At 53.4% G+C, this 11196-nt stretch overlaps 1 protein-coding gene across 2 annotated transcripts; it reads right to left on the reverse strand.

The window, feature by feature from the left end:
• Positions 1 to 2147: 2147 nt before the first annotated feature.
• On the reverse strand, positions 2148 to 9603 carry PGLS (6-phosphogluconolactonase). Of its 2 annotated transcripts, none has more exons than XM_055082024.1 (5): positions 9260 to 9603; positions 5412 to 5519; positions 4827 to 4928; positions 4385 to 4525; positions 2148 to 2992 (listed from the first exon to the last, which is right to left on the reverse strand). In XM_055082024.1, the coding sequence occupies exons 1-5, from the start codon at positions 9545 to 9547 to the stop codon at positions 2966 to 2968; spliced, it is 666 nt and encodes a 221-aa protein (XP_054937999.1). In that variant the 5' UTR covers positions 9548 to 9603; the 3' UTR covers positions 2148 to 2965. The 2 variants fall into 2 exon arrangements, with proteins under 2 accessions (XP_054937999.1, XP_007116955.1); XM_007116893.3 differs by lacking the exon at positions 2148 to 2992 and adding an exon at positions 3445 to 3803 and having other exon boundaries at positions 9260 to 9601.
• Positions 9604 to 11196: the final 1593 nt, after the last annotated feature.

Consider the following 11196-nt stretch of genomic DNA (forward strand, 5'->3'; position numbering starts at 1 on the left):
TCTTAGTCTAGATCATGAGCCCCCCCCCTCCATATCCCCAGTGCCCAGCACACGGTAAGTGCTCAACTGTGTGTGTGGAGGATGGAGGACACTGGCCCTTCTTTGTCTCAAATCAAAAACTGTGACTTAGTCCCTGAGGTCCACACTGAGGGGCCTATTGGTCCTTGCCCACCTGGGAGGATCATCCCACAAGATCTGGCTGGGCTTGGGGCACTTCCCACCTGGCCCTATGCCCTCCACCCCAAACCCATGCCCTGAGTAGGGTTACCAGATTTACCAAATAAAAGTACATGACGCCAATTAAATTTGAATTTCAGGTAAATAACGAATACATTTTTAGAGTAAGTATGCCCTCATGCAAAATTTGGGACATACTTATGCTAAAAAAAGTATTCATTGCCTCTCTAGAATTCACATTAATAGGGCATCCTGTGTACCTGACAACCCAGCCCTAAACCCCACCCGCCAAAATCTGGCTCCTTCCCATTCCACTCACCCTTCAGGTGCTGCTGCTGTTGCTTGTCCAAAGGGCTCGAGGGCCGCCCACCCATCCTGCTACTGTGTCCTGGGCTCCCCGAAAATGAAGCAAACACCCCCCTCCTCCCCACAACCCCCCAGGTCCTCAGCTCAGGGGCACCCTGGGAGCAAGGTGACCTGAGGGGCCTGGATGCTGCGGAGACCAGTGCCTGGGGTCAGAAGCCAGAGCATGCTCCTGGTGTGGTGTGGGATGCCTGTTCCCCGCCCTGCCCCGCCCCACCCTGCACCTGTGTCCTCCCAGTGCCCCTGTGGCCAAGTCCCCTAGAACTGGTGGTTTCTGTAGGGGCTGCCCCGGGTGGGGGAGGGGTGCGGGGGGGGGTGCAGGGGGGTGGGAGACAAAAGTCCTAGCTGGCCTTGGAGGACGGATGCAGGGCAGATATCTGGCAGGACCTGAGAGCAGTTGTTGGTGTGGGGTGACAGGGAAGGGGGGCTGGGCAGAGATGGGGCAGCTAAATCCTATACCTACCCCTTGCTGGGTGACTCTGGATCCCAAGAGGATCCAGCCCAGGCCCAGCACCAGGCTGGGAAGACAGAAGTGGACTGACACCCCGGGTCCCTGGGGCCAGTGCTGGGGTAGGGGGAGCGGGTGGGGAGCCACTGTCTTGCCCTGGACTCGTGGGCTGTTTCCCTTCGGTTCCTGCTTTGCCGGTCCATTCTCTATCGGCGCATAAAGCCCTGGACTGGATCGGATTAGTTGGGTCTTCCCACTAATGGCACCTGCTGTTGCCCAACCACAGCCAGGCTGCTTTCCTTCCAACCCTCTACTCTGCTTTGTTCAACCTGTTTCCGCTCAGCCCCATCCCCCTTCCTCACTCTCACATCTGAGTGATCAACCCAGACAAGACGTTGAAGGAAACTTCGCTTTCTGTGGTTTCAGCTTTAAGGTTTCAATTCCCACATGCCTCACCCACCAGCCTCCCCTGGTCCCTGGAGCCAGGCAGAGCTGATGGGTGGGACATGAGCAGACGTACTCTGGGCAAATGCTGCAGTCCTGACGCAAAGCAGCAGCACCTCGGCGCATTCAAGGCTCTGAGCAGGACTGCAGCATGGCCAGGTGCAGAGGTCACGACTGGCCCTGGGTGTGCAATGGGAGCTCGGCCAAGTGAGTGGGCAGGGGATTGAACTGTGTCCCCCAAAACGATATGTCCACAGGCCACTATCCAAAAAAGAGAAAACAAGTGTTAGCGAGGATGAGGAGGAATTGGAACCCCTGGGCACTGTTGATGGGAATGCAGAATGATACAACTGCTGTGGAAAACAGTATGGAGGCTCCTCCAAAAATTAAAAATAGAACTACCATGTGCGTTATGACCCAGCAATTCCACTTCTGGACGTATATCCAAAAGAACTGAAAGTAGGCTCTCGAAGAGACATTCATCCACCCGTGTTCACAGCAGCATTATTTACAATAGCTAAAACACAGAAGTAACCCAAGTGTCCACTGACACGTGAATGGATAAGTAAAATGTGGTATATCATATCTTAAAGAGGAAGGAAGTTCACACATGCTACAACACGGATGAACCTTGAGGACATTATGCAGAGTGAAATAAGCACGTCACAAAAAGGCAAATACTGTAGATCCCAATTACATGAGGCACTTAATAGTAGTGAAAATCATAGAGACAGAAAATAGTATGGTGGTTGCCAGGGCTGGGGAGAGGGGAGAATGGGGAGTTAGTGTTTAATAAGTACAGAGTTTCAGATTTACAAGATGAAAAGAGTTATGCGGACGGATGATGGTAATGGCTGCTTAAAACTGTAAATGTATTTAATACCACTGAACTGTATACTTAAAAATGGTTAAGATGGTAAATTTTATGTGTATTTTAAAACAGTTAAAAAAAGAATATGTCCACATCCTAACCCCTGGAACCTCAGAATGTGATCTTATTTGGAAAAGACATCTTTACAGACAAAATGAGTTAAGAATCTTGAGATGAGCTCATCCTGGATTTAGGGTGGTCCTCTATCCAATGACAGGTGTCCTTATTAGAAGAGGACAGGAGGGAGGGCTTCCCTGGTGGTGCAGTGGTTAAGAATCCGTCTGCCAATGCAGGGAGACACGGGTTCGAGCCCTGGTCCAGGAAGAGCCCACATGCCACAGAGTAACTAAGCCCGCAAGCCACAACTACTGAGCCTGCGCACCACAACTACTGAAGCCTGCACGCCTAGAGCCCATGCCCCGCAAAAAGAGAAGCCACCACAATGAGAAGCCCACGCACCCCAACAAAGAGTAGCCCCCGCTCGCCACAACTAGAGAATGCCCATGCGCAGCAACGAAGACCTAATGCAGCCAAAAATAAATGATAATAAATAAAATAAATATTTTTTTAAATCTTATCTATAAAAAAAAAGAAGAGGACAACGAGAGTTCCCTGGTGGCCTGGTGGTTAGGATTCTGGGCTTCCACTGCCGTGGCCCGGGTTCAATCCCTGCTCTGGGAACTGAGATCCTGCAAGTCGAGCGGCATGGCCAAGAAAACAAACAAACAAACAAAAAAACAAGACAAAAAAAAAGGAGGACAGGACACAGAGAGACACACAATGAGAAGGTCATGTGACAACAGAGGCAGAGATGAGTGATGTGTCTACAAGCTAAGGAAGGCCAAGAATTGCCAGCAGCTACCAGGAGAGAGACCTGGGATAGGTTCTCCTGCAGAGCCTCCAGAAGGATGTAACCTTCCTGACACCTTGATTTTAGACTCCTGGCCTCATGAACTGTGAGACAATAAATTTCAGTTGTTCGAAGCCACCTGGTTTGTGGTACTCTGCTATGGCAGCCCCAGGACACTCACCCAGGGTGCCCTTCCCTGCCCTCCACGTGCTGGGATGAGGGCTGCAGGTCAGGCCCTCCACCCAGGGACCAACAGTCCCACTGCCCGCCAAGGACCACGAGACAGCGGAGACTTCAAAGAGATGTTCCTTTTAATAACTGAGTCACCCAGAGCCACAGCCCATGGGCTAAGCCCCTGGGCAGGGCTGGTGGGCAGACCCTATTGGCTTCCAGTGGCACCACTCGGCTTTTCTAAAATGAAGCCTGGAGTGGGCTGGCAGCGGGGCCCAGACTGGGAAGATCCCGGCCCACTCGGGCTGTGCGTGGTCCCAGCTGTAGCATCTCGGCATCAGTTACAAAGTGGAATGCTTCTCGAAGGGCACGGTCAGGAGTCGGGCTGCTGCCTCGTCCAGGAACCAGCAAAGTTTCCCAGTGCGGGGCTGGACCAGGGCGGCAGGGAGTGGGTTTTCCTCCTTGTCCTCCAAAATGCGCTGTGTGGAGAGGGCAGGAACATGGGGCCCTGCCTGCACCCCGGCACCCTTGGACCTCTCCTACCCTCAAGAGGTGATATCGCCCATCCCGGATGTCCTAGCTTCAAGCAATCAGGAGGGATGGGGTCTCTTCCTTTCTATCATCTGTGACTGTTTAATATGGGGGTCAGCACACCTCTTCTACAAAGACCAGAGAGTCACTATTTCGGCTCTGCAGATCACACCCCGTCTCTGCTGCAACTACTCAGCTCTGCTGTGCTTTATTTCTTTATTTCAATTGTTTCTAAAAGCAGCTTTCTAAAGTGCTTGATTTCTTTATTTCAATTGTTTTCTATTTAACAATTAAATATATATGTATATGCATTAAGTGCTACGAATTTACCTCTGAGCAGTTTTGGCCTCGTCTCATCCATTTCATTTCATAATTGTTAACTCCTAACTAGCCTGTATTTGCAGTTTTCATCTCCCCATCAACCCAAGGATTACTGAAATATCCTGGGATCTGGTGCTTTCAGCACAGTAGTGTCTAGGGCCATATTCTATGCCTACAACCTTCTTGGGAAGGGACCTTCAGCTGTTACCTTCAGAACAGCTGCCTTGCCTTCTCCAGTTGCCACAAAGATGATAGTTCGAGCTGCGTTCAGCACGGGAAGTGTAAGGGTCACACGCTGTGGAGGTGGCTTCGGGGAGTCGCTGATGGGGGCCACAATCTTCTCCCGCTCCTGGGGAGGGAGGCCCAAGGTAGAGACAGGAGGACAATGTCACTTGACCTCTTGAGTACTCACACATGCCAAGCACTGTCCATCCATCGTTCCATCCCGCCCTGCTAATCCTGTGGTACTTGATTTAAGGTTCCTGTTTTAAGATGACTGAACTGAGGCTCAGAAGGGTCAAGCCCAGCGGGCATGCCTGTTGGCAGAGACTGACTCACACCATGCTGTAGGCACCTTCCAGCACTCTGGAAGCCCCAGGTGGCAGAGGCTGGGGCTCAGACATGGGCAGGGCCTTCGTGGGTGTGCTCACCTGCAGGAGGGGGTGGTCTGGGAAGAGTGAGCAGGTGTGGCCATCAGGACCCACACCCAGAATCAGCAGGTCGAAAACCGGGATGGAGTCCCCTTGGAATGCCTGGGTGAGGAAAGAAGACAGTCCCAAGAAGTTGTGAGGGAAGGGTGCAGAGGACACAAAGAAACAGTTGTCAAAAAAAAAAAAAAGAAACAGTTGTCAGAAAAACAAGTGGCTGTAACCCAGTGAGAAATGCTCAGCCTCACCTGCAAAAAAAGGAACTCTAATCTACAAGGTTCCACATTTCACTGTCCAACTGGCTGACAGTGTGGGCATACAACTGTCCCCAAGATGTGAAGACCCAGGCCCACTACCAGGGTGTCAGAGACCAGGCCACCTTTGGGGTCCCTCAGGACAGGGCTGTGGCCTCTCAGAGGGGGGATCCTCAAAGGGGGCTCTGCAGGGTGAGGCTAGGTCTGCTGACTGCCCCCAGGGAGAGTTTCTGCCAGTGATGAGCACACAGTGCCCCCAGCAGGGCGGCTCCGGCACTCTGGGAGAGGCCATCGGGTGGATGAGGTCTTGCTGCAGCTGCTCCGAGGGACTCACCTGTCTCAGCTTCTTGGCATAGTCCTCAGCTGCCTCCTCCACGGGCAGCTCAGGGTTAACGGTGATCACCTGGCTGTCGGGGATCGGCAGCCTGGAGAGCAGGTGGGTCTGCAGCAGACGGAGGCACAGTGTCACCAACAGAAACACAGTTTGTGGTGGCATGGGACTTGCACCTATGACTACCTGGATCCTCCAGGTGAGGACATGACTGTCATTATACCCACCTCCCGTGTGAGTGAGGATCCCAGTGGATCCCAGTGGCATTCCGACAGGGGTCTTTCAAGTCCATGGTGCTTGGGGGCCTCCTGGCTCCAGCCTGCACCTGTTTGGCCACACCACAGCCCTGTTTCTAAACCCCCAGGGTGGGGAAAGGGGGATGTGGGATGAATTGGGAGATTGGGATTGACACATATACGCTACTATGTATAAAATAGATAACTAATGAGAACCTAACGTATAGCACAGGGAACTCTACTCAGTGCTCTGTGGTGACCTAAATGAGAAGGAAATCTAAAAAAGAGGGGATATATGTGTACGTATAGCTGATTCACTTTGCTGTACAGCAGAAACTAACACAACACTGTAAAGCAATTATACTCCAATAAAAGTAAACAAACAAACAAACCCCCAGGGTCCTTTGGCCTTCAGGATAAAACCTAGCCCCTCTCTGCCCTCCACGAGGCCCTGCTGACCTTCCTGCCTCAGTGGGTACACCAGCTGCTGACCCTGCCTGGGAAACTCTTACACATCCCTCAAGCTGCCCCGTCTGAGCAGCCACCCCTGCCTGCACCTCCCCTATACTGCTGCCTGGTGGCATGACATGTAATTGTGAAAAGCACTGATTTGATTTCTCTTCTGGGCTGCCACTACGGGGTGAGCGTGCCCAGCACATAGCAGGCACCCCAACCTAGAATCCGTGGGTTTAATGCAGAAGCACCTGGAATCAGGCCTCCCGCAAGGCAGAGGGCTCTAGCCCTCTCCCATGGAGATGAGCCCCAGGGCCTTGGATCTGCTCTGGGATGGATGCTGGCAACCCCCACCTCAGTGCCTCCTTGTAGGCAGGGACTAGCTCAGCCGAGGCAATGCTGAGCTGAACCACAAAGTAAAAGCAGGTAAACAATATAGTTTTTGGAGCAGTGGGGGAAGGCGGCAGGGACATGGGATAAACCCGCCAGAACTTATGGTGCTGACACCCCTGAATGCTGGCCTGAGTGTGGGCTCTGTGTTGAGGGTAATGGGGAGCCAAGGAGGGTGTGTGAGCTGGGGAGGAGCACGATCAGATCCATCGTTGGAAAGACCTGCTTTGTCCAAGGTCCCCATCTATACACACCCTTGGGGACTGTACTGAGCAAAGCCGGATGGAGTACGGGTGCCCCATTTCTGTCACCTGAGTCCCCTCCTTAGCCACCCTCCCCGACAGGGTCAGAGCCATTCCCTCCTCCTCAGTTTGGGCTTCCAGGGAGCCCAAGGCTGGGCATCGGTGGGGCAGGTTCCTAGAAGTGGAACTGCTGGTTGATCGGGTAGGCTCTCTCTAAACACTTTGTAGGTGCTGAGGAACCATCCCCGGGAAGGTGGCCCCAGCTAATCCTCCCAGCCTGGACAGCAGAAGGCCCATAGAACAGGGTGAGCCATTCCTGCTCAGAGAGCCCCAAGGTGCCCGGGGTCCATCCTCAGGGAGAGGAATACCTCTGCATCCCTGTACCAGGTTGCTTAGTGCCCCCCCCAAATTCATGTCCACCCGGAACCTCAGAATGTGGCCTTATTTAGGAAGAGGGTCTTTGCAGTTGTCATTAGTTAAGATGAAGTCACAGTGCATTAGGATGGGCCCTAAATCCAATGACTGGTGTCCTTATAAGAGGAGAAAATGATGTAGTAGCAGAGGTAGAGGTTGGAGTGATGCAGCCACAAGTCAAGAACCGCCTGGAGCCACCAGAAACTGCAAGAGGCAAGGAAGCATCCTCTCCTGGAGCCTTTGGAGGGAGCATAGCTCTGCTGAAAACACCTTGATTTTGGACTTCTGGCCTCTAGAACTGTGAATCAACGCCTGTCGTTTTAAGCTACCCATTTGGTGGTACTTTGTTACGGCAGTCCCAGGGAACTAATGTGACTCCCCTCACGGGGGAAATGGCAGGAGCAAATCCTCGCCCCACGTTTGTTCCCACCGCACAGCTTCTGCCTCTACTCTACCCTCTGCCCCAGCTCACCTGTGGCGGGCTCCTCACATCCTTCTGGTCACAGCCCAACGTCACCTCCTCAGAGCCCCCCGATGCCCACCATCCTGGCTGAAAGATGCTCCACCCTCTTCCCCGGCACTTTCTATCATCTCACACTATTATCTTTTGTCCAAACTGCATTACGTTATGTATGGCTCTGAGTGCATCTCCCTTATTTATTGCCTTGTGTGTTGGTATCCCTTGCCCCACAACGAGCCCTGCGAGGGACCTGTCCCTAAATGCTGGATACATGGACACGCATTGAATATCCGTGCAACTTTCTCTTTGACTGCTTTGTTAGAATTCTGTTACTTGTGCAAGTACGGCTTTTCTAGTTAAAAGTCTTTCGGGGCTTCCCTGGTGGCGCAGTGGTTGCGCGTCCGCCTGCCGATGCAGGGGAACCGGGTTCGCGCCCCGGTCTGGGAGGATCCCACATGCCGCGGAGCGGCTGGGCCCGTGAGCCATGGCCGCTGGGCCTGCGCGTCCGGAGCCTGTGCTCCGCAACGGGAGAGGCCACAACAGAGGGAGGCCCGCATACCACAAAAAAAAAAAAAAAAGTCTTTCGAAGTCACGCAAAGTAAAAAGAAACAAGAGCCCACTTTTAAATTAGGCTCTGGGGATAGACACACAGGAAAGCAGACTTAAGGGTGGCCCCTGTCCCTGCTATGGGTCCCAGGTGCTATCTGGGGGGCTGGACCAGGCAGGTTCATACCCCGGCTCCCTCACTGGTCACTAGGTGACTCTCCTCTTCTGGCCTCAGTTTCTCCAACTATGAAATGGAGGTACTAACAGCCCCCGCCTCATAGGCTACTGTAGGGTTTCATGAGATGATGGATAAAGCGCTTGGTAATCAGTAAACCTTCCTGCTTATTACCAAAACAAACAAAAACCCATCACCTCAAGCTTCTTTGTGAAGAGAACTTAACACATCCAGGACCTGAGCGACCTGAGGCTTCTGGCCAAACCTGCCCCTCCCACACTTCCCTGGGTGGGTTTTCCTCCTCCATCCAGGGCAAGAAGAGTTGACTGAGACACGGGGGGCTGGGGGGGGGAGGTGTAGGCACCCAGCTCAGACCACAGATCCTCCAAGCCTCAGTTTTCCTGCTTGTAAAACGGCGGGCAGGGGGTCCCCTGATTCTATAGGAGTCTGGGGCCCCAGGCCAAAGATAACCAGTCACGGAGTCATCAGCGCCACAAGCTGTGTGGAGACCATCGAGAACTCGTCCAGGTTACAGATGGGGAAACTGAGGCCCAGGTTCCACACCAGATCCCTCCTACCCCCACCTGGCTCTTCCCTAACTCTGCCTTTGCACGCTACAAGCCTGCGGCGCCTGCACTTCTCTAGGTCCCTGGAATGGACCACTCTGTTTCACCTCCACGCCTCTGCCCATGCCATTCCCTCTACCTGTCTACCGGATAAAGCATCAAGAGAGGCTTCAAGGTCCCCACTTTCCACCCGGGTGGCAGTGGAGGTGCAGCCCAGATGGGACCTCAGGGCACCCAGCAGACCATTCCCAGCTCCAGTCCAGATAGAGGCAGAGAGCACGGTGTGACCCTGCAATATCCCCGTAGCCGGGCTCAGGCGATGGGTGCGGCCCTCTCGACGTGACCCCCGGCGGCCCCCGTAGCTCTCACCCGGTAGAGGCCGTACGTGCTCTCGGCGTGCTCGAAGGGCACGAGGCGCTCGTCGCAGAAGCCCAGCGTCCAGCGCGCGAGGCTGGCGGGCCCGGCGGGGGCAGCGGCGGTGGGCAGCTCGCGAGCCAGCATCGAGACGAGGCTGCCGCCTGACAGGCCGAGAGTGAAGCGGGCGCGGGCCCCCGCCAGGCAGCACGCTGCCTGCTGCGCCACCAGTTGTGCCAGCGACGCGCCCAGCTCTTGCGAGCTCGAGAAGACCGAGATGAGGCCGGGGGCCGGCGCGGCCATGGCGACGGCGGCAGCAGGGAGGCGGAAGCCCTCCCGGCAGCCGCCAGTGCGCCTGCGCGAAGCCTGGTCTTGGTACACAGTTCTCGGTGCCTTTGGGCGGCTGCCTGTAGCACATGCGCAGTCCCACGAGTGAAATCCCGGCGGGGTCTGGCAGCCGGTCCGGCCGCGCTCATTGATTCTTTGCGCGCTCATCGAACTCTTTCCTGGGCTGCGGCAGGCGGAGCAGGTGCAATTGCGCTCAACGTCCTGGTATCAGGGCGGGGCCAGAGAAGGGAGCTCAGAGCTTCCAGGCTCGGGAAGAGGGGGACCTGGGGTCGGGTGGAGGGAGGTGATTTCCTGGAGGAGGGCGCATTTTGGTGGACTTTGCATTCCTGAACTTGTGTTTGTCTTGCTGGTATTTGTTGTCTCTCTCTTTAATTAAAATATAGACTTGATGAGGACAGGGATATTGTGTTCACCGAGTGCTCCAAAGCCCCCTGAACTATGGCACAGTGTAGGGGCTGAAAATACACTTGTTGAATTTCTCCTGCATATTCTCTCTGGAGACCTCTGTGTCTCTCTGAGGACTCAGAGAGTCCTCCACCCTGGCTTTTGCCCGGAGAAGCTCCCAGACTGACGCAAGTGGGCCTTGGCTGATAAGATAGAATATTCAGGGAATAACATGGGCAGGGAGGATTGGAAGGGGCAGGAGGCCTGGTGGGTCAAGGCAGCTGGACCACGTCTGAGGAGCAGAGAGTTTAGGAGAGTGTAGTAAGTGCAATGAGATTTGCATAGGTAGTGCATCTTTAAAAGAAGTAGCAAGAAAACAATTCCATTTACAGTAGCATCAACGAGAATAAAATACTTAATAAATTTAGCAAAAGAGGCGCAAGACTTGTACACTGAAAACTATAAAACTTTGCTGAAAAAAGTTGAAAGATGATATAAATAAATGGAAAAACATCCGATGTTCATGGGTTGGAAGATTTCATATTGTTAAGATAGCAACACTCCCCCAATTGGTCTATAGATACAATGCAATCCCTATCAAAATTCTGAGAGCCTTTTTTGTAGATATTGACAAGCTGACCCCAAAATTCACATGGAATTGCAAGGACCCCGAATAGCCAACCAATCTGGAAAAAGAACTAAGTTGGAGGACTCACACTTCTTGATTTCAAACTTACTACAAGCTACAGTAACCAAACAGTGTGGTACTGACATAAGGATAGACATATATATCAATAGAATAGAACTGAGATGAAAAACAGCAACAACAAACCGAATGTCTTTGGTCAGTGGATATTCAACAAGGGTGCCAGAACCATTCGATGGGAAAAGAATAGTCTTTTCAACAAATGGTGTGACAATTAGACAGTCACATGCCAAAGAATGAAGTTGAGGGACTTCCCTGGCGGTCCAGTGGTTAAGACCCTGCTCCCAACGCGGGGACATGAGTTCGATCCCTGATCGGGGAACTAAGATCCCACATGCTGCGCGGTGCAGGCAAAAAAGAAAAAAAAAAAAAATTAAAAAAAAAATGGGGCTTCCCTGGTGGCGCAGCGGTTGAGAGTCCGCCTGCCGATGCAGGGGACACGGGTTCGTGCCCCGGTCCGGGAAGATCCCACATGCCGCGGAGCGGCTGGGCCCGTGAGCCATGGCCGCTGAGC

The sequence above is a fragment of the Physeter macrocephalus genome, unplaced genomic scaffold (genome assembly GCF_002837175.3).
Source record: "Physeter macrocephalus isolate SW-GA unplaced genomic scaffold, ASM283717v5 random_4, whole genome shotgun sequence".
Lineage (NCBI taxonomy): Eukaryota > Metazoa > Chordata > Mammalia > Artiodactyla > Physeteridae > Physeter > Physeter macrocephalus.